The sequence below is a fragment of the Paramormyrops kingsleyae genome, chromosome 15 (genome assembly GCF_048594095.1).
Source record: "Paramormyrops kingsleyae isolate MSU_618 chromosome 15, PKINGS_0.4, whole genome shotgun sequence".
Classification (NCBI taxonomy): domain Eukaryota; kingdom Metazoa; phylum Chordata; class Actinopteri; order Osteoglossiformes; family Mormyridae; genus Paramormyrops; species Paramormyrops kingsleyae.
In genome coordinates, this window is record NC_132811.1 from 23,124,266 (window position 1) to 23,149,917 (window position 25,652).

At 41.7% G+C, this 25,652-nt stretch overlaps 1 protein-coding gene and 1 long non-coding RNA gene across 3 annotated transcripts in view; one reads left to right on the forward strand and one right to left on the reverse strand.

Annotated features, from left to right (window-relative positions):
- cacna1ea (calcium channel, voltage-dependent, R type, alpha 1E subunit a) overlaps window positions 1-19,832 on the forward strand; it is a 131,443-nt gene extending 111,611 nt beyond the window's left edge. Inside the window, exons 26-47 of one of the 2 annotated variants that reach the window (XM_072699682.1) lie at window positions 818-914; window positions 3,432-3,592; window positions 3,988-4,125; window positions 4,242-4,443; window positions 6,311-6,475; window positions 7,181-7,291; window positions 7,429-7,509; window positions 7,636-7,755; window positions 7,884-7,949; window positions 8,052-8,143; window positions 8,249-8,441; window positions 8,791-8,918; window positions 11,022-11,118; window positions 14,364-14,469; window positions 15,070-15,177; window positions 15,456-15,556; window positions 15,742-15,848; window positions 16,480-16,600; window positions 18,207-18,335; window positions 18,611-18,761; window positions 18,940-19,127; window positions 19,294-19,832. In XM_072699682.1, coding sequence (XP_072555783.1) covers window positions 818-914; window positions 3,432-3,592; window positions 3,988-4,125; window positions 4,242-4,443; window positions 6,311-6,475; window positions 7,181-7,291; window positions 7,429-7,509; window positions 7,636-7,755; window positions 7,884-7,949; window positions 8,052-8,143; window positions 8,249-8,441; window positions 8,791-8,918; window positions 11,022-11,118; window positions 14,364-14,469; window positions 15,070-15,177; window positions 15,456-15,556; window positions 15,742-15,848; window positions 16,480-16,600; window positions 18,207-18,335; window positions 18,611-18,761; window positions 18,940-19,127; window positions 19,294-19,806 — 3,175 coding nt within the window. In that variant the 3' untranslated portion in view covers window positions 19,807-19,832. The remainder of the gene's footprint in view (window positions 1-817; window positions 915-3,431; window positions 3,593-3,987; window positions 4,126-4,241; window positions 4,444-6,310; window positions 6,476-7,180; window positions 7,292-7,428; window positions 7,510-7,635; window positions 7,756-7,883; window positions 7,950-8,051; window positions 8,144-8,248; window positions 8,442-8,790; window positions 8,919-11,021; window positions 11,119-14,363; window positions 14,470-15,069; window positions 15,178-15,455; window positions 15,557-15,741; window positions 15,849-16,479; window positions 16,601-18,206; window positions 18,336-18,610; window positions 18,762-18,939; window positions 19,128-19,293) is intronic. The other variant, XM_072699681.1, reaches the window with a different exon arrangement.
- LOC111844636 (uncharacterized) lies at window positions 2,671-3,507 on the reverse strand. Its single transcript, XR_002838440.2, has 3 exons — window positions 3,387-3,507; window positions 3,034-3,101; window positions 2,671-2,721 (listed from the first exon to the last, which is right to left on the reverse strand). It is a non-coding gene; the product is annotated as an uncharacterized lncRNA (long non-coding RNA).
- Window positions 19,833-25,652: the final 5,820 nt, after the last annotated feature.

Here is a 25,652-nt window from a genome sequence, read left to right on the forward strand (position 1 = left end):
GAAGCCCTGCTAATGCTACAGACACTGCATAAGCTACAGAAAGTCATGATGAAGCTGAACTCTTATAGTGCAGTTCATAATTGAGCTCTGGTCTGTGAATAACTGCTTACGTTTTATCTGTTTCTTATTCTTTCTGATTTTATTGCTGCGTACCTTCCAGGAACGTGATTGGGTAAAACATTTTCCATTTCTTATTGTCATTTCTTTTTAACTTTTTAACTTGACATAACCTGTTTTTTTTCCCTGAAAATCGGCAATCATAGCAAGGCTTTCTCAAAACTTTTGTTGATTTATCTTCAATGGTTATTTCTGGATTACTGTGTATTTCTAATCTTGATGACCATAGCTTAGCAAAGTAGGGATGGTAAGATTCACCGATTCGCATCGGTGCACCGGCATAAAAGTTTACGATGCGACTGCCCTGATTAAAAAAGTGTATACTTGATACAATATGGGATGAACTTGGGATGCATCGTTTGTAATGTCTTTGCAGCAGTAAAATCCGATGTATTAATGTAGAATAGTGAGTGAAATCATTTTTCTTTATTAATTTTGTATTATTGTGTTATTAATGTTTCTGGGGGTCATTATACCAACCACAGTGTTGCATTACACTGCATTGCAATAGGGGTGAATCGCATTGTATTGCAATTGTAATTGCTTAACTTGAATCTTTAATGTGTTGTACCATTAGCAGTGTATTGAGGTGTTTATTGCATTGCCATAGAAATAGAGATGCACATCCATGTAATGGATGGGTTTAAATATTTTCTCACGCAAAAGGTGGATCTACTTGATTGTGTATCAATGTCTGCAGGAATAGCAAAGGTCGGGACATCAAGACTATAAAGTCTCTTCGTGTCCTCCGTGTCCTCCGGCCTCTAAAGACCATAAAGCGACTTCCCAAACTTAAGGTACGGTGCTAATGTATGGACCAGGCTCCTAGAAACATTAATCAGTAACATGATGACATACAATATGTAAAGTCAAACAAATATGGTTTTATCAGCTTCAAAGGATTTCATTTACAAAAAGTTATTGATTTGAAGACACTAGTCTTTGCCCCTTCCTGCCATTCTGTGATGGACCATCAGGATGAGTTCCACTGGAATAGTAATGGGTGCTGAGGATCACCACTTGCCTCTGCCTAGTCTGGGTGGATTACAGCTTTAAAACACATCACCTCTCATTCTGTAGGCCTTCAAGATGCATAAAACCCCATGCAAAAGTAGCAGCCTCATTCTGCCCAGCTCCATGTTTAGAGACAAAGCTCACACCTCCACAACAGCAAACAAAAAAACACCCCCTCATCTCACAAATTCAAAGCCCAAGGGACCAATTGTTTTTTCCCAAAGTGCTCAAGTAGGTACAGTAGGCGTAGCTTACAGGCAACACAGTCAAGCTGGAAGGCTGGACGGCTTCTGAATCGTGTTGAGGAATGAAATGACTGTGTGAATGAAAGGTTAAAGGACTATGATTCACTAGGTATGGTAATATACATGTCATTAACAATAGCAAAATTCAGAGCAAGCTACAACAAAGACAGTTGCATTCATATATTTGCAGTGGTTACTCCATCAGATCTTTTGGTAACACTTTACTTGAGATGACACAAATAATGCAGTAGTACACTCTTACTTAATGTATTAAGAAACTTAGTGTTAGTTATGTATTGATTTATATTCAATCGTCATTAATCAGTCATAACGGTTCATGTATTTCATTCAGTTGTTATATTTGTTCATTAATTTACATGTACCCCTTTCGGGTAAAGTGGTACCGATCGTTTAATTGAATAAATCCGAATATTAATGTCATTCTAAAGACGATGGCTATGTAATGGGTATTGTGGTACATCTGACTAATGGCTTGTCTGGTGTCCATTCAAATAAATGCTAATCATTTAGAAAATGAGTATTTTAGGACAAAATACATTTTGGGTTGGCCATGGAACTTATCCCAGGTCTAATAGAGGACAAGACAGGGTAACATTTTGGATATGATGCAATTTTATCACAGGGCACACTCACACACACGCACACATGCTAATGCTAACTATGACAGCCTTAACCCCTACCCAGCCCTAGCCATAACCATAAGTAACCAAACAAAATATTGCAGTTTAGCATTCTTAGTTTTTTCACTGCAGTCACAGATTTTTATAAAATAGAGTTTTCCCATATGGGGACTAGGAAACTGGACTACACACACACACACACACACACTACAGAAATGCCAGTTTACCTAATTTCATTTCATGTCTTACCCATTTTAGCACCATGCCATTCCCTGAAACTGAAACTATTAAATAATTTATAAATGTCTTAGTAAATATCTTCCCTGTTCTGGAGACATCACAGAGATGCAGTCTGCATGCAAACACTGGGTGATTAGTGTGACCAATGTGGCCAAAACCAGCAGGTAATTAGTGTTTCCTGCAAAACCATCCACTAGATTTGGAATCTAAAGCTTCACCTTACCATCCAAAAAACTAAAGGCCAAGCTGGACCATGTGTCCTCAAGGTACTTTTTGAGCATGTCTTCTTTATGGGTTTTAATGGTCAGGTGCAGTCCACATGGGACCTCCCTAACACTGGGCAGATAAGCACCTTCGCTGCAGCAAAGAGGATATGTAATAATCCATTTGGCACCTTTGAGATACGATCCTCAGTGATTCTTGACCTCAGCTGATATGGGAAATGTTCACCGTCTGGAAGGTTGCTGCAGAAATGACAGGGAACAATATTTAGCAATTGAGGCAGACTACAATGGCCCTGTAGGTATAAATGTGGGGAAAGTGAGTGCACTGCTTCATAAATTTATATTGTTTTTAAATAAAGAAGCTTTCTATCTTCTCCATATGGGGGCTGTATAATCAACTAGAAAACTAAAAAGAGACTGACAGTGTAATAAATTGGAGCAACCAAAGAAGGTTTAATTGGCCTCAGTTTCCCCAAACTTACCCATCCCTTTCCTCTCAGGGCAAAGCAGGCTCTATTGAATATAGAGGAAATGAAGAGAAGGATGACTTACTAATTGAACAAAGTTCAGCTGATATTAGTATCATGAGTTGGAAAAATTGCTCATTTTTGCTGCAGGGGCTGGTAAAAAAAGAGAGAAAGAATTATTGGCCAGTTGCTGATTTAGGAAGGTTTTCATTACGGTGTTTTTTAAATATATAATTACTTCCTCTTAGAGAGGAGTGGTTTGATTTAAGAATGAATCACTTATGATAAGAGCCTAGACCTTTACATCCGGAATGTCTGTGTTTCAATGGAACTCTGACCTAATGGCCTTATTACAGTGGTAAAACTGCGATGTAAATTGCCTTCACATTCAGTATGTAAGATAATATCCATGTTCCCAGTTGACTGCATTTTCTCCACCTATTTCCCATTGTATCTGTATTCTCTCCTTGGCTTCCTTTGTAGGCAGTGTTTGACTGTGTGGTGAACTCCCTCAAGAACGTCTTCAACATCCTCATTGTCTACAAGCTCTTCATGTTCATCTTTGCCGTCATTGCAGTGCAGCTTTTCAAGGGGAAGTTCTTCTATTGCACAGATGGGTCTAAGGACACACAGAAAGACTGCCAGTAGGTGCCTGCTGAGTCTTTTATCACATCCATCCAAATGTCCTGCTTTCAAACACATGGTGCAACATCCTTTAGGACTCTACTGTCCTATTCATACGTTTCATGAATCAAAAGTGATTGAACATTGTGTTAGCCTGCCTTTGGCCACAAAGCATCGTGAAAGAAATTATACTCATTCCTGAATACCAACTGGGTGGTCTTGTACTCATCTTCTTTAATGCATCAATAGGCTCCATGATTTAAGAGGTCTCCTTTCTTTTTTGTCCCAGACGTGTTCCATCAGTTTGAGGTCTGTTTGCATGCTTTGTAGGGACGCCTCTTTTCCTGTATTACTGTGTCCTTTTTGAGTTCTGTCAAATGCCTCATCCAAGTCATTGTCATTGTGTGTCATACAGGGGCTTCTATATTGACTATGAGAAGGATAAGAAGCAGGTAAAGGAAAGGGAATGGAAAAGACATGATTTCCACTATGACAACATCATCTGGGCCCTTCTCACCCTGTTTACCGTGTCAACTGGGGAAGGCTGGCCGCAGTGAGTGACTCCATCATTTTGTATGAAGAGCAAGGTGCACAAAACTCTAGTCATGACCCATCTCATGTTGCAGTTTGACTTGTTAAAGGTGGTTTCCTACCTCGCGTCTGATACAGGGTCCTGCAGCACTCTATAGATGTGACGGAGGAAGACCGGGGTCCCAGCCGGGGAAATCGCATGGAAATGTCCATCTTCTACGTCATCTATTTTGTGGTCTTCCCATTCTTCTTCGTCAACATCTTTGTGGCCCTCATCATAATCACCTTCCAAGAGCAAGGGGACAAGATGATGGAGGAGTGCAGTTTAGAGAAGAATGAGGTGATTGTTTCTGCACATTTTATATATGCAGTATATACACTATATGTATATGTGTGTGTGTGTGTGTGTGTGTGTGTGGGCTTGCATAGATCACATTTGAGGACCAAATTGTTCCCAAAGTGTAGTAAAACCTGAAATTTCCCTACTTTTGGGGACATCTTTTGAGGTCCCCATTTGGATAACCTCACTTTTATAAAAATCTGTGAATGCAATCAAAAAAAGTAAAAAATGCCAAAAGTCTTGTATTTGGGTTGGTTACCTACGGTTAAGGTTAGGGATGGGTAGGGGTTAGGGTGTCGTTATTGGGTTTAGGGTTTTTCCTCATAGAAATGAATGGATGGTCCCCGTTTTATATAGGAAGACTGGTGATGCCATTTTAGCCACTTATATCGCGTCATCTGATCGGCGCTTCTGATCGGCCTTTATATACAGCGCCAATCAAATTATTTCAAAGGAATATCGCCCGATAATGATTGATGGCCTATTGATCGGAGCATCTTTAATATAGAAATTAATAATATATGTGTTTACTAAACGGCTTCTATATATGCGCACCTATACCACATACCAGGAATCCCTTAAAAACCACAAAGTAGAAAAGGATCATAAAAGCAAGCAATGCTTTATATTGCAATAAAAATTGAACTTCAGCATGTGTCCTGCCTTTTGTTTATGTCAGCAGTGTCTTTAACCAAACAGAGGCAGTCTCCTTGGTGCAATGTAAAGACCTGTTTTTATTTTGGAAATTTTGGAAAATTGACAAATGGGTCAGCATGGTGATGCAGTGGTTGGCACTGTTGTCTCACACCCCTGAGACCTGGGTTACAGTCTCCCTGTTCCGTCATGGCATTTCCTCTGGGTACTCCGGTTTCCCCCCACAGTCCAAAAACAATGAGGTTAATTGGAGATACCAAATTTCCCATAGGTGTGTGACTGCGCCCTGCAATGGGTTGGCATCCCATTCTGGGTTGTTTTCTGCCTTGTGCTCACAGGCTCCAGACGCCACACAACTCTGAACAGGACAAGTGGTTCCAGAAAATGGATGGATAGTTGGACATTGACAGAATCGTACAACACAGAGAATAAACATTTTTGAAAGGAGGCTTTAAAAGTATAATCCACGGCACATCATAGTGTGTTTGTGTATGTTTATGGTTTGCTGGTGGAATGTTATACTTACATAAAAATGACACCAGTGGCTTGAAGTTGAACTCCTCCAATGTTCAGATGTGGAGGCCCATGGAAACTCATTGGGATCACAGGGCTTCCCTCCAGGAAGTGTCCCTCCTTAAATATTGACCGTCTCCCAGGAGTTTCAAAGATCCTCTCATAGGCCACCCGCCTCCCACAGACAGAAGCACACATGTGAGCGAGATGTTTCTGATTCCGCACTTTTACATCACAGTGTGAACCACTCTTTGGCATGTTGTTAAGTCACAATGACATAGTTTGGAGAAGTACCATTGAAACTACAAAGAGTTTCCCTCAGCCAGTCTATGACGAACATGGTCTAAGGCTACATTCGCATTACCAGGCTGAAGTGACTTGAATCTGATTTTTTACCTTAATGTGGATACAAAAATCCGATCTTTTCCAAGGGGTGTTTCTCAGTTTCCTATGACTTTTATATGTGATCCTAGATCGGCTGCGTATCCAATTGACATCCATGCGACATGAATGAGGATGGTCAGATTGGCATTTGTGTGGTTTTTTTGTTGTTGGTGACACAGATGCATCAATGTGTGCATGCGTGCCATTTCCGAGAACAGATGCATTCACATGACAGTCAGATACAGGCCATTTGAGTTGTGCTGTTCCAGCTAAAGGCTTGTCTTTCCGCTTGTTTCCTTCTCTCTGTCGTTCTCAGAGGGCTTGCATAGACTTCGCCATTAGTGCCAAGCCGCTGACTCGCTATATGCCTCAGAACAGGCATAGTTTCCAGTACAGACTGTGGCACTTTGTAGTCTCCCCGTCTTTTGAGTACACCGTGCTGACCATGATCGCTCTCAACACGGTCGTCCTGATGATGAAGGTAAGAATATTCTAGTTACCTTTCTCTCACTCACTCTATTTGTCCTTGTAACAGTGCAACATGGAAGCCATTCCCACAATTTTGCTTACCTTTGCTAATACATACTGTAGTCTATATAGTTTGAAGGTGTGTCCCACACCGGGAAGATCAGTTAAATGCAAAGTTATTCCAGTCTCCAGTTGCAGCTTTTCCCCTTCTCTCTCCCTCCTGCCCTCTTACTCTCATTCCCTCTCTTTCTCTCTCTCTCTCGCTCGCTCTCCTGCAAGCAATCATTCCTGGAAATGACACTGAGTCAGACAGTCTGGTCAGACACCATGAGTCAGTGCCTATTAAATAATGATCTGAACCCCCTGTCTGATATTTCACCTGCCCTCATTAATTCTCCTTGCATCTCACAGAAGACTTACACCTCTGACGGTGTGGCAGATACAGCCTAAATTCTCCCTGCCGTTAATGTGAGGGGATGCCTTCTGTGCTAGTTCATGCTTATAGGCCAGTTTGGCTCAGCGCACATGGGACCCTTGGCGTTACACAGAGCCATAAATCACACTAAAAGGGTGAATGTCCCTCTCAGATGGCCCCAAAGGTGTCCCCAGTATCCTAGTTACCGTTTGCAATACTTTATGCTGCTGATTTGTTTCAGGCGGAGGTTGTGTGACTCTTAACCTTCTTGCTCCCTCACTTCCTTCCACTTCTTGCCTGCAGTACTATTTGGCACCGATGAATTACGAAGCTGCGCTGAAGCACCTCAACACAGCCTTCACTATGCTCTTCTCCCTGGAGTGCATCCTGAAGATTCTGGCCTTTGGCTTTGTGGTAATGCTGCTGCGAACAGTTGGATCCTCAACGAGGAATACAGAAAAAAGAGCCGCTCCCTTTGTCTGCCTCATCGAGAAATTCATACTGTCAATCACCCCAGTTGCCACAGTTACAGCTTGCCTCCTCTTTTACAGAATTACTTTCGAGACACATGGAACATATTTGACTTTATTACTGTACTTGGCAGCATTACGGAAATAGTGGTTGATTGGCTGGTAAGTTTTTAGCACTTTGCATCGTGATGCTGGCATTTGATTGCATCTAACAGGCATGCTTTTCTATGTCTGATCTCCACCTCTTTGGGTAAATTAATTGTCTTGTGCCTTTTATCAACCCCCGAGTCGCTGAAAATGTTCAACATGAGCTTCCTGAAGCTCTTCCGGGCAGCCCGGCTAATCAAGCTACTGAGACAGGGCTACACCATACGCATCCTGCTATGGACGTTCGTTCAGTCGTTCAAGGTGAGCTGCCCTCGCCTGACAGCCAAACCTGCCAAATGACATGTGGTACAAGACATCCATCAAGAACCATTTCAATGATATTGTCTCAAAGGAGATTTGGAAACAGTATCTTTGTCTTCCTGTCACAGGCTCTTCCCTACGTCTGCCTGCTCATTGCCATGCTGTTCTTTATATATGCAATTATTGGAATGCAGGTGAGCTCTGGCCTAGGTTCCTTTAGTTTACTGCAGTCATGGCTGCTAATGTCACGCTTTGTGCAACGGGCTCACTCGAGTGCTTTCTAAATGTCACCGAAGGTGTTTGGAAACATCAAGCTGAGAGACGACCGTACCATCAACAGGCACAACAATTTCAAGACCTTCTTCGGTGCACTGATGCTGTTGTTCAGGTTGGGGGATTAGCCTGAGTATGTATCAATGAACACATTTATTCTTGTGGTTTTAACGTGGAGGCTCTGTTGGTGTCTGTGGCTGTTGTGTTGCTTTCCTTACAGGAGTGCAACTGGGGAATCTTGGCAGGAGATCATGTTGTCCTGTTTGGGTGGTCAAGAATGTGAGGCAGACAGCACGATTCAGTCAAGTCTCAATGCTTCTGGCACATCTGAAGCTTCTGACCATAACACGGGTTGCGGCACAGAATTTGCCTACTTCTACTTTGTTTCCTTCATCTTCTTCAGCTCGTTCCTGGTGAGCGTGCTCATACAGGCAAATGAAAAGAGTGCACTAGAGAAGGGGTGTTTCTCAATACCAAGAATGAAGATTGTACTTGTGGTCTTGGCAAGACCTCTCTTATTAACTTGCCTTCCAAGAACGCACTTGGGGCACAGTGAATCATGGCATTGGTCTCATTCGGTGAGGATGCAACCAATGTATCCTTGATATTTGGGGCGGGGCAAGAATGACATCCGTGGATTTTTACGTTTTACCTCGTCTTTACTTCTGTTCTTGAGTATTGGAACAAGAATACAAGTACTGTCAAGTATGCATATTGAGAAACACCTAAGATCATGATCAGTAATGGCACCTCTCACTGCAGATGCTGAATCTCTTCGTGGCTGTGATCATGGACAACTTTGAGTACCTGACCCGTGACTCCTCCATCCTGGGTCCACATCACCTGGACGAGTTTGTGCGCATTTGGGGAGAGTACGACCGTGCAGCATGGTAATGTCGTCATATCATCCCAGCATCCCACTACCTTCCACAATATACCCTAAACATGATGCTGTATGCCAGCATCAATGCAGGGTGGGTCACCGCCTCATTAAAATAATCATGCCTCATTGGTTGATGCCGTTGTACTTCTCCACCACCTACTTAAACCATACTGTAACAAATACGCTCTTTAATGTTTTCGCATTGCTAACACGGTTCTTGCATATGTTTGTCTATAAACACTTTTAAAAACAATGTTCAGTGATTCAACACTACAAACTCATGTTTGCCGGTTAAAACAACTTCCAAATTTTTCTTGTTGATATCAGTTGATCACTAGTTTTGTAATTAAATATTTTATCATAAAACATGCATCTTCGCTGAATATCAGTATAGGCAGTCCCTAGGTTAGGAACAACATCTGTTCTCTAAGTCTGTCTTTAAGTTGAATTTATAGGTAAGTTGGAATAATAATAATAATAATAATAATAGGCAAGTTGCTAATAGTATGCATTAATAGTAAAAGTAGCTATGTACGGTACTAATGTACCTCAAACCAACGAACTGCTGAAGCTGTGCAATGTGTTCAGAAGCAGCACAAAACAGTGCGTTTGTTTTTATGAACCATTGTATTTAACCCAAATTTTTAATGTAGGCTTCATGCTTCCTTTCGTAAGTAGAAGATGTCAGTAAGTCAGGCATTCTTAACCCAGGGACTGCCTGTAAAGCACATTCATTTCTACATCTAATCCTAGAATCTGGCTATGGTTTTCTCAGATTTGTGTTTTTCTAGCTTTCGCACATAATTTTATGAAAATCCAAAATAAATATGTTTTGCTGAAATCCTATCACGGGTCTGTTGCCAAATCTGACCCTGTTAAAATATGAATATGAGATGAGCATAAGCATTATGAATGTTATGTAACACTGTCACTAATATAAATGAATTTGGTGGACATCTGACTGGGGCTTCAGTGAAGGTCTCATGGAATGATACTGATCTTGTGTCCTCCTGAACTTCTGCTCACCACATGGCTTGGATTTAGCTTGCAAGCAGGTCAGCGGCAGTAGGTTCTACAGTCCAGCATCTGGGCTCTTGTCCTCATTGGACGCGTTCCCTTCTCTGTGGGACCACACCATCAGTTATCTGGGCCTGAGAGGGCAACGTGCTGTGAGCCCCCACCCTCTCACTCCTGTATGGTACACATCGGACCATATGTCCACCCAAAGGACATGTTTGACTAAGGGAGCCTGCAGTTTCTCAAGTATGAATGGCACTTGGATCGAACTGCCAGGGCTATAAATTGGCGAATGATGTCAGATTAAAGGCAGAGCGTCAATGAGCAGCACGGTGGCTCAGTGGGCAGCACTGTTGCCTCACACCTCCAGGGTTGGCAGTGTGGCCACTCTGCATGTGTCGACTTTCCGTCTTCCCTCCATTTTGCATGGGTTTCCTCCAAACACTCCAGTCATTTCTCATAGTTCGATGACGTGCAGTTAGGTGAATTGGCGTTTCTGAATTCCCTGTAGCGTGTTTCTTTGTGTGTGTACGTGCCCTGCGATGAGCTGGCATCCCATCTCCCAGCCTTACTCCCTGTGTTGCCTGGGATAGGCTCCAGACCCCCCACCCACAACATGGGACTGTCTATGCAGCTACAAGATGGTTGTTATAGTTGCTGTTATGATGTTGCAGTGCTTGTACACCATAGAGTAAGTTTAGAGGTGATAGTAATAAACGCTTCTACAGCAGACTGCTCACTCACACAGTGGAGATTAAACTTTATTAATCCATGACGCAAGGGGGGATATTTGTTGTCCAACAGAACAGCCCCCCCCCCAAATTAAACAAACAAATAAATAAACAAACAGGAAGTACACAACCCAGTGCAGATGGCAGGGTACAGGCATGAGTCAGATAGAGCTCGGCTGGGGATAGATGCTCACAGGTGATGCAGGCCGTGGTTACAGCTCATCGTGCTGCTGTGTCCTGCTGTTTTTCCTCTGTCCTGGCACTTTGCAGATCCAGCTGCCGAGGAAGAATTTGCATTCTTTCCTGCATTGCCCAGCAGAGGGCAAACCCTGCATCCCTAACATTATGTGTTTTCTTTCCAGTGGAAGGATTCACTATAAGGAGATGTACAAAGTAGTGCGAACAATTTCGCCTCCTCTGGGCTTTGGAAAGAACTGCCCCTACAGGGTGGCGTGCAAGGTTTGGCTCCCCACTAACTCCCCCCGCCACCCCCTCAGCCTCAGCACCCAGTGCCTCCAAACCCCCTGCCCCGCTCCTCTGCCCGCCAGTCCTTCCATTGGTTCACCTGCACTGTTCGGAAATTGTTTTTTTTTCCAGGCCAAGGAATGACTGAGATGTGGCCTTGTGGTGCAAAGAGTTGGCCTTCCAATGAGTCAAGGTTGACCATGCCATAGAATCAACATTGGGCGGGACCAAGGCTATAATTAAAATATATACTGAGGGGGACATTGTGAGCACATCTGAATACTGGGGGGCCTAAACATGAGATCCATTTCTAAAGCTTGAAATACTTTAATGTATAACACTGTGTGATTGGACACCCTTTCATATTTACTTCACTATTTCCTGCAGTTCTCACATTGCGATTGTCACTGAGAGGCTTCCCTATACAGGGAGTCTCCAGCCTCACGCAAGGACTCAGATACTTGGCTCGGATACTGGAAGTCATCAGGCTTTGCACCCTGATCTCTCTGGGAACCTTGGGCATGATTGGTCATGAACTGAGGTTTGGGGTTTGATGAGGGCTGGGGCGGGACAGTGCTTGTAACGCCCCTGCCGTGTCGCCTTGCTTGTTTAGCATGTTAGCGCAGGTGGGATGAGCTCCCAGGTCACATGGGCTGGTCAGTCATTCCTTTGGTCAATCTGAGGTCTTTGTCCTTTGGTTTCTATGCAGAAATTGCATAGAACGACTACAATGCTTCATTTGACTGGTTTCTTTCCCTTCTTTTCTGTTTTTATATAACTTGCTGTGAATAACCTCTTTTCTGTTATTTCTTCCCTTTTCCAATGTTCCCCTCCTGTTTTTGTCCTCCTCCTCCTCCTCCTCCATGTTCTTTCCCCTCCTCGGTTCTCCCCTGGAAATGCCTGCCCTGTTCTTCCTCTTCCTCATCTGCATTGCTCCCTGGCATCTCCCCAGTGGGCGCATTCATTACACTGACATGTATGAGATGCTGACCAACATGTCGCCCCCGCTAGGCCTCGGCAAGAAATGTCCTTCCAAAGTGGCTTATAAGGTAGACTGAGGAATAAAGTGTCCGTGAATCGCTTCTGAAAAGCTGAGCTCTGCTTTCTGTTTGGTGGAAAAGGGGTCATGCAAAAATACACAGAGGGGCTGTGTGTCTAAATCGTTCCTGTATTACTGTTTGTCTAATTTTTACATTTTTATTATTATTATTTTTTTACATATCGGGAAGTCTTCGTGTTTGTATTGTTCAGTTAATTTACATTAACAATAAAGTTGTATTAAATCAGCAGTAGGTCTAGAAAAGTGTTGCCAAGGACACTTTTTAATTACCGATGACACCACAAACCAGTAGGTTTCTGATAATGAGTGACTGTGCCAAGAAGAGTCTTTGAAAAAAGGCTTTGAATGGGGCAGCTTGAAATGAATGCACAAATTAAGCCATATTTAAATTAATCTTAAGTAATTACAATACTGCTATCTAACAAAACAATATACATGCACGGATGTGGGCTGGAAGTGGTCTTTCAGAGCAGATAGTAGGATGAAGGTTTGAGTCTGTGTCTGTGAGTCAAATACAAAGAGATATGATTGCATTTTCCAATAAATCACTACTATTACAAGACAAGTATGCAATTAAGTAAATATATGTATTTCTATAGTTTGTTTCACAGTTGAGCATCACATAGTACTGGACACGAAAGCAAAAACATCCTAAACAAAAAACACACAAAGCAAAACAATCCCAATGGCCATCATAAACAAAAAATACACAAAGCAAAACAACCCCAATGGCCATCATAAACAAAAAATACACAAAGCAAAACAACCCCAATGGCCATCATAAACAAAAAAATACACAAAGCAAAACAACCCCAATGGCCATCATAAACAAAAAATACACAAAGCAAAACAACCCCAATGGCCATCATAAACAAAAAATACACAAAGCAAAACAACCCCAATGGCCATCATAAACAAAAAATACACGAAGCAAAACAACCCCAATGGCCATCATAAACAAAAAATACACAAAGCCAAACAATCCCAATGGCCATCATAAACAAAAAATACACAAAGCAAAACAACCCCAATGGCCATCATAAACAAAAAATACACAAAGCAAAACAACCCCAATGGCCATCATAAACAAAAAATACACAAAGCCAAACAACCCCAATGGCCATCATAAACAAGTGCGCCCTGAGCTTACATTTAAACTGTTCGGCTGATTCCACCGATCTCAGTGCCAGTGGAAGATTGTTCCAAGGGGTACTGTTATACAGAAAATTGGAGTAATTTTGAGTTAAATTTTGCTGGATTTTTGGGTCATTATTATATATGGTTTTCAGTTTGTGTTTGTGCTGCAGCACAGTGGCAATGTGATTGTCCTGCTACAGCTGTGCTGCCCTTACTTGGGGCTCGTTTTGTGTAAGGTATTTCGAACCCCTCATTTGTAAGGGGCGTCATGGTAACCAGGCACTATATGCAACAAGAAAGACATTCATGATAGTCCCGTGGAGCCATGTTTGTGAGAGTCCAAATGCAGTAGTATTTCTCCCAAAGCCACAATTCCTTGTCATTATCCCAAAGGCTATGTGTTTGCTGCTTTCTCTCTCTCATTGCCTGGCTCTCCATAATCTTGCTATGTGCATGACCTTGGCGTTAGAGAAAAGAAAACACGCTCCTTTCCAGCATGCTGTGTGGTAAAAAGCCCCTTTCCTTATGCTGATCTGTGATTGTGATGAGGTCTGTATGTCTAAAAATGGTCCAGTGACAATAATAATATTTCCTGCTGCACTGTGAAGATTTGAGCTTCTTAGATTGCTGCTAGTTATCTAGTAGGATACTGTACAGAAACACAGATGCCTGTACTCAGACTGTGTTAACTTCTGTAAGCTTTCTTGAATGGCAATATTTATGTTTTTATAGTCACGCATGAGAGCAGTTTTTATATTAAAGGAAATTATTTTCTTTAAGAGAGACCTTGCAGAAAGCAAAACACCTAAAAAGAAGGACAGTCATTCTATAAACTTCAAAAACAACTCAAGGTCTCTTGCAAGTTTTTGCTCCCCTTCTGCTCTTGTTGTCTTTACAACAAATATCTTCATAACAATGCAGCAGCGATACTCCCGTTGCGAGCGCTCCTGTTCCTTCATCTGTGCTCCTAACCACTGACAGCTGGTTTAGTCTTCATGCCTCTGTCAAGTTCACAATTTTCCCTTTGTGTGAATGTCACCAGCGGCTGATGCTCATGAACATGCCAGTGGACGAGGAATTGTCGGTCCATTTCACCTCCACCTTGATGGCTCTCATCCGGACCGCCTTGAAGATCAAAATAGCTATAGGTATGAAACAGTGCTGGGTGATGAGCTTGGTGTCCTTTCTGTCATGTCTAACTGTGAAATGCAGCAGGTTGAAGAATTCTTAGCTGATAGTTGTGCAAAGTAAGCTTGTTTCTCTGAAACAGACGCCTTTGCTTGTTTAAATTAGAGAGAAAAAGTGTATTTGGTTGTACTTTAGTTCGCCTACAAGGCAGCGGGGGCACCAAATAAAATCCCACGTTCCATCTTCCAGTCCCCATGTTGCGCGGATGTTTTCACCACCCCAAAGGTTTCAAACTAACTTATGGATTATTAACAGTGAGCCATCCATGCAAAAAGACAATAAGAAATTCTATTTCATGTAATCATATACAAGAAAGACATTTGAAAGGAGGGTTTTAAGCGCCCACCAAATTCAGCACCCAGAACCAACACAGATCATAAACAGCAGAGCTTCACCAGAAATCAATGGCTCAGTTAGAACACAGTGATCCCTCTGGTACTTATGTGTGGAATTTTAAGTGAGATGCGTTTAAATGAAGTTACATCCTGTACAGTGAATGGTATTTGGTCACATTCAGTAGTGTTTGACCCTCTCTCTCTCTCTCTCTCTCTGGTGTGAAGGAGATGAGGACCGTGGCCAAATGGACGTTGAGCTGCAGAAGGAGATCAGTGTTATTTGGCCACATCTTTCCCAGAAGACCTTGGACCTGCTTGTTCCTATACATAAAGGTTCACTACAAAGTTATCATTCAAAAAAACAGTTATACAAAAATATGGTGTATAATTAATAATCAATAAATGTACACAAAACAGCACTGGGGAATTTGTATCTTCAGCCATTATATTCTCCTACCATATAGTAGCCTTGAGGATTCTTTAGAAAGAAGTTAACTGGTGTACTATGTAGATATTAAAACAAATATCTTGGCTTTATGTTACTTCATGTTTATTGCTGACATCTTTAATCTCTAAGCTTAACATGGTTTCAATGACTAACGGCATTCCAGCCAGCGACATGACAGTTGGAAAGATCTATGCGGCCATGATGATTATGGACTACTACAAGCAGAGCAAAGCCAAGAAGCTGAGGCAGCAGTTGGAAGAACAGGTAGAAGATCCACTATGGTTTCCTTCTTGCAATCACACCAGTCTCATTAGTGCTATAGGAGCCCCTTTTTAATTGAAATGCAACTAGAGCATACAAAACTGAGCATATCCATATGATGATTCTTAGGTGGTCTCTGATCTCCTGGTCCAGCCACCAAAGCTAACCGCTACTTTTATTTTCCACAGAAACATGCTCCAATGTTCCAGCGTATGGACGCATCCTCACTTCCTCAGGACATCCTCACCAGTGCCAAAGCTCTGCCTTTCATATCGCACAATGCTGGATCAGCCCTGTAATTGTTTATTAATTAAAGCCCATATTTGCTCTTCACTTATACGTCTTTGCCCAAAAATGGACACATTATTACTCAGTAGGGTCTCTGGACTCCACGGACATGGTATTTTAATGGTCTGAAGATATTGAGGAATCAAAGCACACCTCTACCTGATTGTTGTTTTGTTGCTAGAAACCACCAGTATAAGTTTAGTTTGGAAGAAGTTCTGAATGAGCTGATGCAGATGATCCTCAGGATGTCTGACATCGCATGAGTTTTGCCTCGTTAGTGAGGCAGTGGGTCCAGACCACATAAGACGACTGTGTCCTCTTATTGAACAGCCAGAGTCTTACCGGTGAAACCAGGCATGCAAATTCATCAGAATGGATATATCCCGTGAGACACAGGACTATTACTCTTCATTTTTCTTCATTCTCCAGTCTAGCATCAATACACCTGTCATGTCTTAGATTTCAGTCATATGGTACAAAGCTCAGTAGAACCGCTCTCGATTTCAGGTTTCACACAAACCACATATCGAAAAGGTGTTTAATATGAGTGGTGTACATGAATATCTAACACCAAACAAGAGTAAGGAATTCTGAATCCTGAAATATCTGAATTTCTCTGCCCTGGTGTCTCTTTTTAGGACCAGAGGCGGCTTTGTGGCCCTCAGCCCAATCTCCCCTCAGGAAATGTTCGTGCAGCCCAGGACACCCGAGGTGGAAGACAAGGGTGACTTCCACCATCACCAGCACCACTACTCTCTGGTAGGGAAGAGACCCCAGACAGCTTCATGGAATAACACTGTCACATGATCTTGTGCCAAACAATTGTTCCAAAAAGGCCCAGAATATCACAGGCTAGCTAACCCATCTTTGCAAGTCCCAATCATGTGCTCAGCACCAAAACCGCTATGGATGGTGTACGGTACTATTTCATTATTCATTTTTTAAATTAATAATAAATCTACCCCATACTATTAAAAAAGTGACCCATCTAGATCATTATACACTCTTCAGTTCATCTTTCAGTGCTTCAGTGATGAAATTGTTAAAGAATATGAATTGTTAAGTTAATATTTAAGAAATACTTAAAATGTTATAAATATCTTCAAAGACGAAATATTTTAAAATATTTTAGCACACTTTTCATGATATAATAGTTTTGCATAAAATTCCAAAAAAGCTGAACTTCTCTCAAAATTGTTTGGTCATTATATATTTTATTTGTCCAAACAATGATGCAGGATTTTTAAAAAAATTGTTTCTAATATTTTCCTTTCTTTACAGAATTTTTTATTGGTTATTGTTGTAATTAGCACCATTGTACCATCATGTAGTGCAGTGTTTCTCAAACCAGTCCTTGGGGACCCGCAGACAGCAGACTACTGATGTAGAGTAGAACATGTTCTATTAGCCCAGTGGAACACTGGGTCTCATACGACCACAGCATACATTCTGCTGCTCCACTGGGATTTGGTTTCCTGGCTGTGTACTGGTCCCTCTGACATCCTCTCTTCTAACTGCTCTGAAGTTGTTATTCATTCTGCCATCAGTTCTCTCCTCCTTCTCTTTTCTTTGCCTATCACATCATCGTTAATCTTCTCTCGATGGAATTCTGTCCTCTGTAATTTGTCTACAGTTTTCTTTTGGCTTATGTCATGACTGAGCACTTTGAGCTTTTTATGGGTGGTCTGGTGACAAGGTCAGAATGCTGGAAACTGAACAGCGATACAAGATTTAAAGACAAACAGCATGAGGTCTAGAGAGAGTCCTAGTTGAGTCGTATTGCTTTGTGGTGCTTCTCTGATATGGAAGTATTGATGTCTATTATATTTTATTAGTGGAGGGGCTCCCCTCTGGTATTTATGTCTTTTTAGCAGGTTGCCTTCTTCTTATGTATACTATGTGTCCAAAACATACTTTAGTACAAAACAGAGTCCAGTTATATTTATTTACTGCATGTTTGTAATGATATTATGCCCAACTGCATCACAAAAACTCTGTCCTAATCTTTTATATGTGTGTTAATCATCTTCCCTTATTCTCGTCTGATGTGTAAAAATCCATTTGTTTCTTTTTTTGGAGGGAGGGCTTCACAATTGGATGGATGGATGGATAGATGTTTTCGGAAGATCTCTGGTTCCATCTAGCCTGATGTATGAATGGACATCATATTCAGAAATATTGCAAGCATACAATCTTAGCAACTTGAGCCACTTGGAGTCCCACTATTTTTACAGTCCATGTAGAAAGTCCATTACCCACATGTCACACCAGCAGTGATTGCCCCCTCCTGGCCATTTTATGGTATTACTCCATGCTTGCCCCAGTCTTCACAGCTGTTTCTATCTTTCTTTCTCTGATACCATAGGTGCCGGAGTGCAAAGAGATTAACCACTTCCTTTGCCCCAGGATCAGACAGGGTGCTCCTCTTGAAGTACCGGGGAGGGGAGTATCTATCCGTGCCTCCTCGATGCCCCGACTTGCGGTAGAACCACAGGTACGATCACATATATATCTCTTCTGAACCTTTCATGTAGGTTGGACATGTAGAGTTTCATAAAATGCAAAGGCAGTACAAGAGCCCTTGGTATGGTCCCTAGCCTGGTGTTGGAGAGTAGAGTGTTTTGCAAATGGTACCCACACCACTCCTGATCCATTTTCCAGATTCTGACAGTTTCTACAAAGACAGACAACAGCTCCTAATGATGGAGTCATCAAATTTGTGGTTTTGGTGACCTGAGTTCACAGCCGTTCCTTTTTTCATCTGTGTAGCAGCTGGGGACAGAGCGTGGCTCCATGAAGCGCTCATTTTCCACGGTCGGTGACCAGTGTGCAAATGGGTTGTGGCAGGATGAGTACTCGCTGGAACGGGTCAGCCCTGACCGCCTCTACAGACCGCGGCAAAGGAACTACAGGGGAGCCGGTCAGTCTACCATTCATCTGCATTATCAGCGCTGCTGCTCTTAATGTCTGTACTTCCTGCGGGATGTATTACCGCTAATATTCCGTCCCCAGTTTCTCATGCCCTGATCTGTCTAATACCTCGCTACTGTGCAAAGCAGTCTTGTTGAATTCATCTTTCTTCATCACTGTTTCTGCAGACCACCAGCAACACGGAGGCAAGGAACGGGGGCGGTCTAAGGAGCGGCGCCACCTGCTGTCCCCAGACACATCACGCTGCAACTCAGAGGAGAGGAGCCAGCACCAGTCACGGGAGCGCAGCCAATCACGGTCGCGCAGCCAATCACGGTCGCCCAGCGAGGGTCGGGCTGGCGTCCTGCACAGACAGGTCGGTGGTGGCTTTGAGTCAGTCAGCTTCTGGAGACAATTTTGCTGATTCAAGTCCTAATGTCCTCCATTTTCATACTACTTTTCCATGTCTTCAGTCACTCCTACCTTCTTCAGCCTTGTGGGTCTATACTAAACAGTGACGGACTTACCCGTATTTTCCATAGGCGAACAGTTCGGACAACTTGGTTCCCGATTCAGGCACCCCGCGTAGCAGACGCCAGCTGCCCCAGACGCCCTCGCAGCCACGCCCCCACATCTCGTACTCCCCTCTGGTGTGTCGTGCCCACCTCTGCATGCCCTCAGACAACGGGAACAGTCCACGGACCCATGAAGGTGGGGAGAGCGAGGACCTCTCCTGGCAGATGAGAGGGGCAGCCTCTGGGGCTTGCCAGGGGGAAGAGGGGAGTCACCTCTCAACCCCCCACCGCTACATCTCTGAGCCGTACCTGCCGCTGCACGAGGAGTACAACAGCCCGGACTCCAGTGGGCTTGAGGAGACTCTCACTTTCGAAGCTGCAATGGCGACAAGTTTGGGACGTTCCAACACCATCAGCTCGGCGCCGCCGCTCCGGCACACGTGGCAGGTCCACAATGGGCATTTTCAGAAACGCCTGGGTCAGTCCGGCTCTGCTGGCTGCCAGCCGGTTAGCGATAGTGACGAGGACGATCGCTGTTAAGGATGAGTGAGAGACGGGGGGGGGGGGGGGAGGGGCACAGCAAGGCAGAGGACAGTGCCAGGACAAAGGACCATCCCCAGAAAAAGGAAACACAGGTTTTTATGGTTTTTCTTTGTGACAAAGTGCATGGGTATGTTTGCCAAAGTTTCAAGAGGAAGAGGGACCTGCTGAAGATGTAGTTTTTTTACAATAGAAATTTCACACCCCTAATAAGCGTTAGAAGTAAAACATAGTGGAATTCAAAATGGTCAAGTGAATGGTAATTCCATTTTTTTTTTCAATATGGTCACTAAGTCATTTGAAAGTTATAAGCTAGTAATCAGTATTATTCAGTGCTGTTAAGAACTGTACCCAATGAATGTTGACGTAGCAGGGTTTTACTCATCCTAAATAGCATGAATGAGGGATTCCCCTCCATCTCAGAGTGGAACGCTGTCGTGAGAGCGATGTTACAATGGCTCATGTGGAACTGTGCTATGGAAGCAGCCATACTTGCACCAAAATAGATTTTAGGAGGTTTTAGAAGGTTTGCAGCTTCAGAAACCAAACCTAGGATTGCCTTGCCCTCTATCTCCTAAGAGGAGTTTCACACTGATCACAAATATTTTTCAAATATCTAAGTTCCAAGTTACCTGATCCCAGGTCTATTTTCTTAATATATCCTTCAGAAAGATGCAAGAGTTGAATAGCTTCTGCTAAACTCAAGCCACAAATGAACACGACCTGTCAAAACACACAAAGTTCTCTTGAAAAGAACAGCTTATTATGAACTCATGCTAAAAAAAGTTTGGTAATGGCCATCATGAAAGGTTTAGCATAAATACAATGCAAGACCAGGTCTGCTCACTTGCCCACTGCTGAAGGCTGGATAACAGAGGCTTTGTGGAGTACTGGGATGACTAGGTCAGGGTCTGCCACATTGACATCGGCCTTCAGTGGAAAGAGATACTGGTCCTCTGTATAATATGTAAACACCCGAACTTGTGTGTTCGTCTACTGGATACATATAATAGACTTTAAAAAGCCATGCTCTTTTGTATATACAATAAAATGTTCCAGGGACATGTTGATCTTTGTGCAACAACAATTCCAAATATCTATCCATGTAATGAGAAGAAATTTTAAAGTGTGCTTTATTTAACAAGATTCTCTCTTTATTTCTTTAGAAGTTTTTTATGTTATGTGACAAGTAATATTACATGCAGTCACAACAGTTATGTCACTGTAACCCTAAATATAAGTGACCCAACAAACTGCTGCAAAGAACAACTATTAGGGTAGGTGATGTTCTTGAGTCTACATGCTGCCTTCACAAGAGCTGTCCTGAAGCACCCCAACTTGTAAAAGTAGCACAGAGTATGGAACAGACTCAGAGACATTTTCCTGTTTCCATATCCAGCTGTTCCTTTCATCACAGTGCCAGAGGTCAAAAGGAAGTAGCTTGTCGTAGCTTTTAAAAATATTGAGTTGTTAGCAATACTTCAGTTTTTACTTCAGCATTTAAGTTCGGTTATCTCAGTTATTGCAGCCATACATTTGGATGGCTAAATCAATGTAAAGTCGCTTTTCCTCAAAGGATCTGAAATACATTATTCCCAGTACTAAGTGAACCATTACCATATCTTTAGAGACCACCTACATAACACATTTATCTTTCCAAACAGCTCTGATGTATAACAACACTGTAAAATTAGTGGGTTTCTTCACATGAAAATTCCGACTGCATTTTATGTCTAAATGCAATTTGACATTTCGATGTTTGGGTCACTGGTTTGGGATAACAGCTCTATAAATGCAGGTGAGAGAAGATACCCGTAAAGTAATGTAAGGCTTCCGCAGATATAATTTATTCAATGTAGGTTACAAATGTCTGAGATTTATCTTGTGGCCCTCAAAATAAGCTCCTCCCTCAAAATATTTTGTAGCTTGAATAATTTAATGTTTGTTAACACATATATGCTATTTATGGTTTTTATATACTAAAATATGACTCTAAACTATTTTTAAATGCTCCTGTTTTGTCTATCAGTAATGTCCATAGTACCATATGCATATGGTGACAGAATTGGCCCCTAAGTCTTTGTGACCATGAAAATATTTTCAACATGTAATGGGTTACCCTGGCAATGGTTTCATCTGAAAGTCAATTAAATGAACAAAGAGCTTACTTAATATGCTCAGTCTTTACCTGCATGAAGCAGAATGCTTCTCCACCCAAAAGCCTTCCTGACGTACGTTATGATGTCACCAACCTCTGTGTAAACAGTGTGTCAACACAGTCAGCTAAGCTAGTATTCTTTTCTACGGGGACATCTGTCACATGGAGAGAAAATGAAAACCAAATTTAGGTGCTGAAATCTTTTCAGACATTTATTTTTTAACATTAATTGAATATATTTTGTATATGAGTTATATTTGAAATGTTTAATGGAAAGACATTTCATTGACTCAATATCCAAGAACATACAAAATAAATAGACAAAGAAATAATTATATGGTATTGAAATTTTAAAAGAAAAGCCAACATTTTGTCACTTGAATATACATTATATCCCAAAAAGCAAATATATATTAAGTAATGTGGCGTACTTTGTTTTTGTGGATGTTTCTAAAATGTTTGAATTAGAAGTATTTGGTAAATGTTTTATATGAGGTCACAGTTTTGTGAACGGTTTTATGTTGCACCTGACTCTGGTTTGAACAAGCTTACCCGTATCATTTATTCCACTGTTTATATTCCAAAATAGATGCCTGTCTATATCTTTGACAAAAATAAATGACACTTTGTTTTGTGAAGGAAACATGTTTTACATTTCTCTGTGTAAAGAGCCTATCAAAATTATTACTGTTCTTTAATAAAATGACACCTGAGCTTTGGAAAAACGTGTTTCTTACTGCACACAGTGTTCTGAGAACGACAGACAAGTGATGCACAAACAGTCATGAAATATTACAGGCTCGGTGATTGATGAGTGATTAGTGATTGATGAGTGGTTTTTCATAGGAGTGAATGTACTGTATGTGATTTATAAATAAGGTTATTGAAAGAAGTTTATCTTTACTTAATGTAGCAGTAATGTATAGTTTTCACTTGTATTTATTTTTATGCAATGGTGGTATGTACATATTTTGGGATGAGTATGTCTGTTAAATAGTTGGTATAGAACATCAGAGATTAATCGGCCTAAGCATCTGTATTTTCCACATGTCTTTGATCATCAATATTTTTTATAAAAATGGTCTCTGAGGTGTCTACGAGCAGCTTGGCATCTGGAACAGTCCATCATATGCTCCTGTTCCCATTGTTCTGCAGTTTTGCTTGTTCAAGTCCAGTCTGCATTTACTTTGGAGCTGCTCTCTCCAGCCACCCAAGGTCATACTCATGCTCACAAGCAATGAAAAGCAGCATCACTTGCTAACATCTTTGTTTTCTCCATCTGCAGTCCCTCTGTGCTTTTCCTTTCATAACCTTCATAAAAGGGCCGGGTTCTGGATCTTTAAATGATTAGTGTCCTATATATTTTGGATTTTATTAATCTTAAGTTTGACAGTAAGGAGCACTTAGCTGATTGAAATAGTGAGACAAATCCATGGTACACATTTAGGCAAGTACTTAATCTCTAAAGTTATCCGTTTAAGTGGTTTTGTTGTGCGTATTTGGGTGTATCTCTGAAAATGCCTTTTCAAGAAGACTTTATAAAAATTTATCACTTAGTGAATTCTCATCCCAAATAGATCTCATAATTCAAACATTAACTTTCTAGACAACATTATTCACATTCCAGACCTAACATGTTATGCAAACAAGCAAGTTTGCACAGACCTGTAAGCCTCCAAAGGTATTTCTGGCTGAGAAGTTCCCACATGTGGTCTGCAGGATCTGTTAACCACACTTGACATATTTAACGTTACATACTGTAAGTCGCTGTAAATCAGTTCCGGAGTAATAATGATGTGGAATAATAGAGGTATCATACAGTCTTATGTTTTACTTTAAAATGAAAATATACATTTCAATATCCCCGCCTCTCGCCTGATGATGCTGGGATTGGCTCCAGCTTCCCCGCGACCCAGATGGATAAAGCGGTATAGATCATGGATGGATTTCAATATACAAAATAGAACAAAATGAGTAACAAAGTTCTTCAAAATGGCTAGCGATCGCCTTGCTACGAGTTCCACATACATGAGTTTTAGTAGGAAATCACCCAACACATCTTCTGCCCTCTGCTGCAGTCATTCCTACAAGTCTGGGGTACTTGTGGGTTTTGTTCTGATTCTGCTACCCAGATTATCCTGTACAAGTTCTCTGGGGTTGAGGGCTTGGGCCAGGGTTAGTGAACTCATCAGCTGGAGTTTTCCCGAAGTTCTGGCAGATAATTCTCTCACTATTTGAAGGTGGGTTTTTAAGATCTTACTGATGATTGAAAGGCTGCTTTAATCTTAATACTGGTGGAATGGCATAACTCTGAAGAAGGTAATTATAGGCATGCTAGTTGACATCTCTCTGTATTTGGTGAAGATCACCAACAGGCTTCTGGTTTTTGTTTGATCTTCATGAGTGCCAGTATTTCAAACAGTTGGAATTTATACAGAGTTTGGTAATTCAGGTCCAGAAAGTAAAAGTCCAGACCAGAATTTTTGTTTCAACCTACCAGTTGAGTACTCTGTGCCTGTGACTCCTTATTCTCAGCTGGTTGGATGAAACAAAATCTTGGTCTGGACTTTTACTCTCTGGACCTGAAATACATGACTCTGCATTTAAATGACTGCTTTAAAGATATTTACGCGTTACGATTATGACTTCCATCTTGAATTTTTGAAATGCAGCGATTGGTTTTTTGTATAAATGCATATATTATACAATGAAATACTGTATTAAGTATTAATAGATAAGTGTCTACAGTTCAAAGAATACATAAAAATATGGTTTCAAGCAGATGTATTCAATCTATTAGGTCGTACTGTGTTATTGTACCCACTGGCGTGCACAGATAGAGACGAGGTGGTGCTGAAGCACTTGCCCTTTTGCCCTCAGTCCAAAAAAGTGCCCTTTTGAAAGACGTGATTTTTTTTTTTTTTAAAGCTGCGCGATTTAAAAAGGTGTGAAAATAATGGCTTGATTTGTGCCCCTTCTTCAAAGACACCCGAACCCTGTCGCTTTTTCACTGTCACCGTGTCACGTGAACACGCTTGCAGTTCATTTGTTGTGAGGCGTGTAGCAGCGGCATGACATAGGACTACTTGGAGTAGGCATAGTAGGCTAACTATAGCGACTGGGAGCCACGGCGGACAACACGGCAGCTCTTTCCCTTCCCAACCAGTCAGGTAACCCATGAATCGAGTGAAATTATTCTGTTTGCCCTCTAAGACCAACCTGCAATTGTTTTGTTGTGAAGTAGCCTGTCAGAAACTGCACATGACAAACTTTGCCAGCTTGCCCCCTCCATCCATCCATATGGATAAACAAAAAAACGACACATTTAAAATGTAACCTAAACCATTTAGGCAACCCCACTCTCCATCAATTCCGACCTTTTTGCATACACTATTGAAAATATCACGTACGTTATGCTATAGGCTACATGCCGTTAGGCAGAGGGCTCTTTTGAGCCCATTTTTTGTTACAAATTTTAGGATGATCTCACGGAAATCTGTGAATAAATACAAAGTTTTCAAACTGAAGTCAGTGACGGGAAGACATCACACTTTTTAGAGATGGAACTGCAGAAAAACCTAAAACCTTGACATGATTATGAATAATAGAATTATGGACGTTTCTCCGTTTTTGTGGATTAGCCTTTCCATAACTAACGTCAACTACTGTCCTACTTTGGTAAGATTGA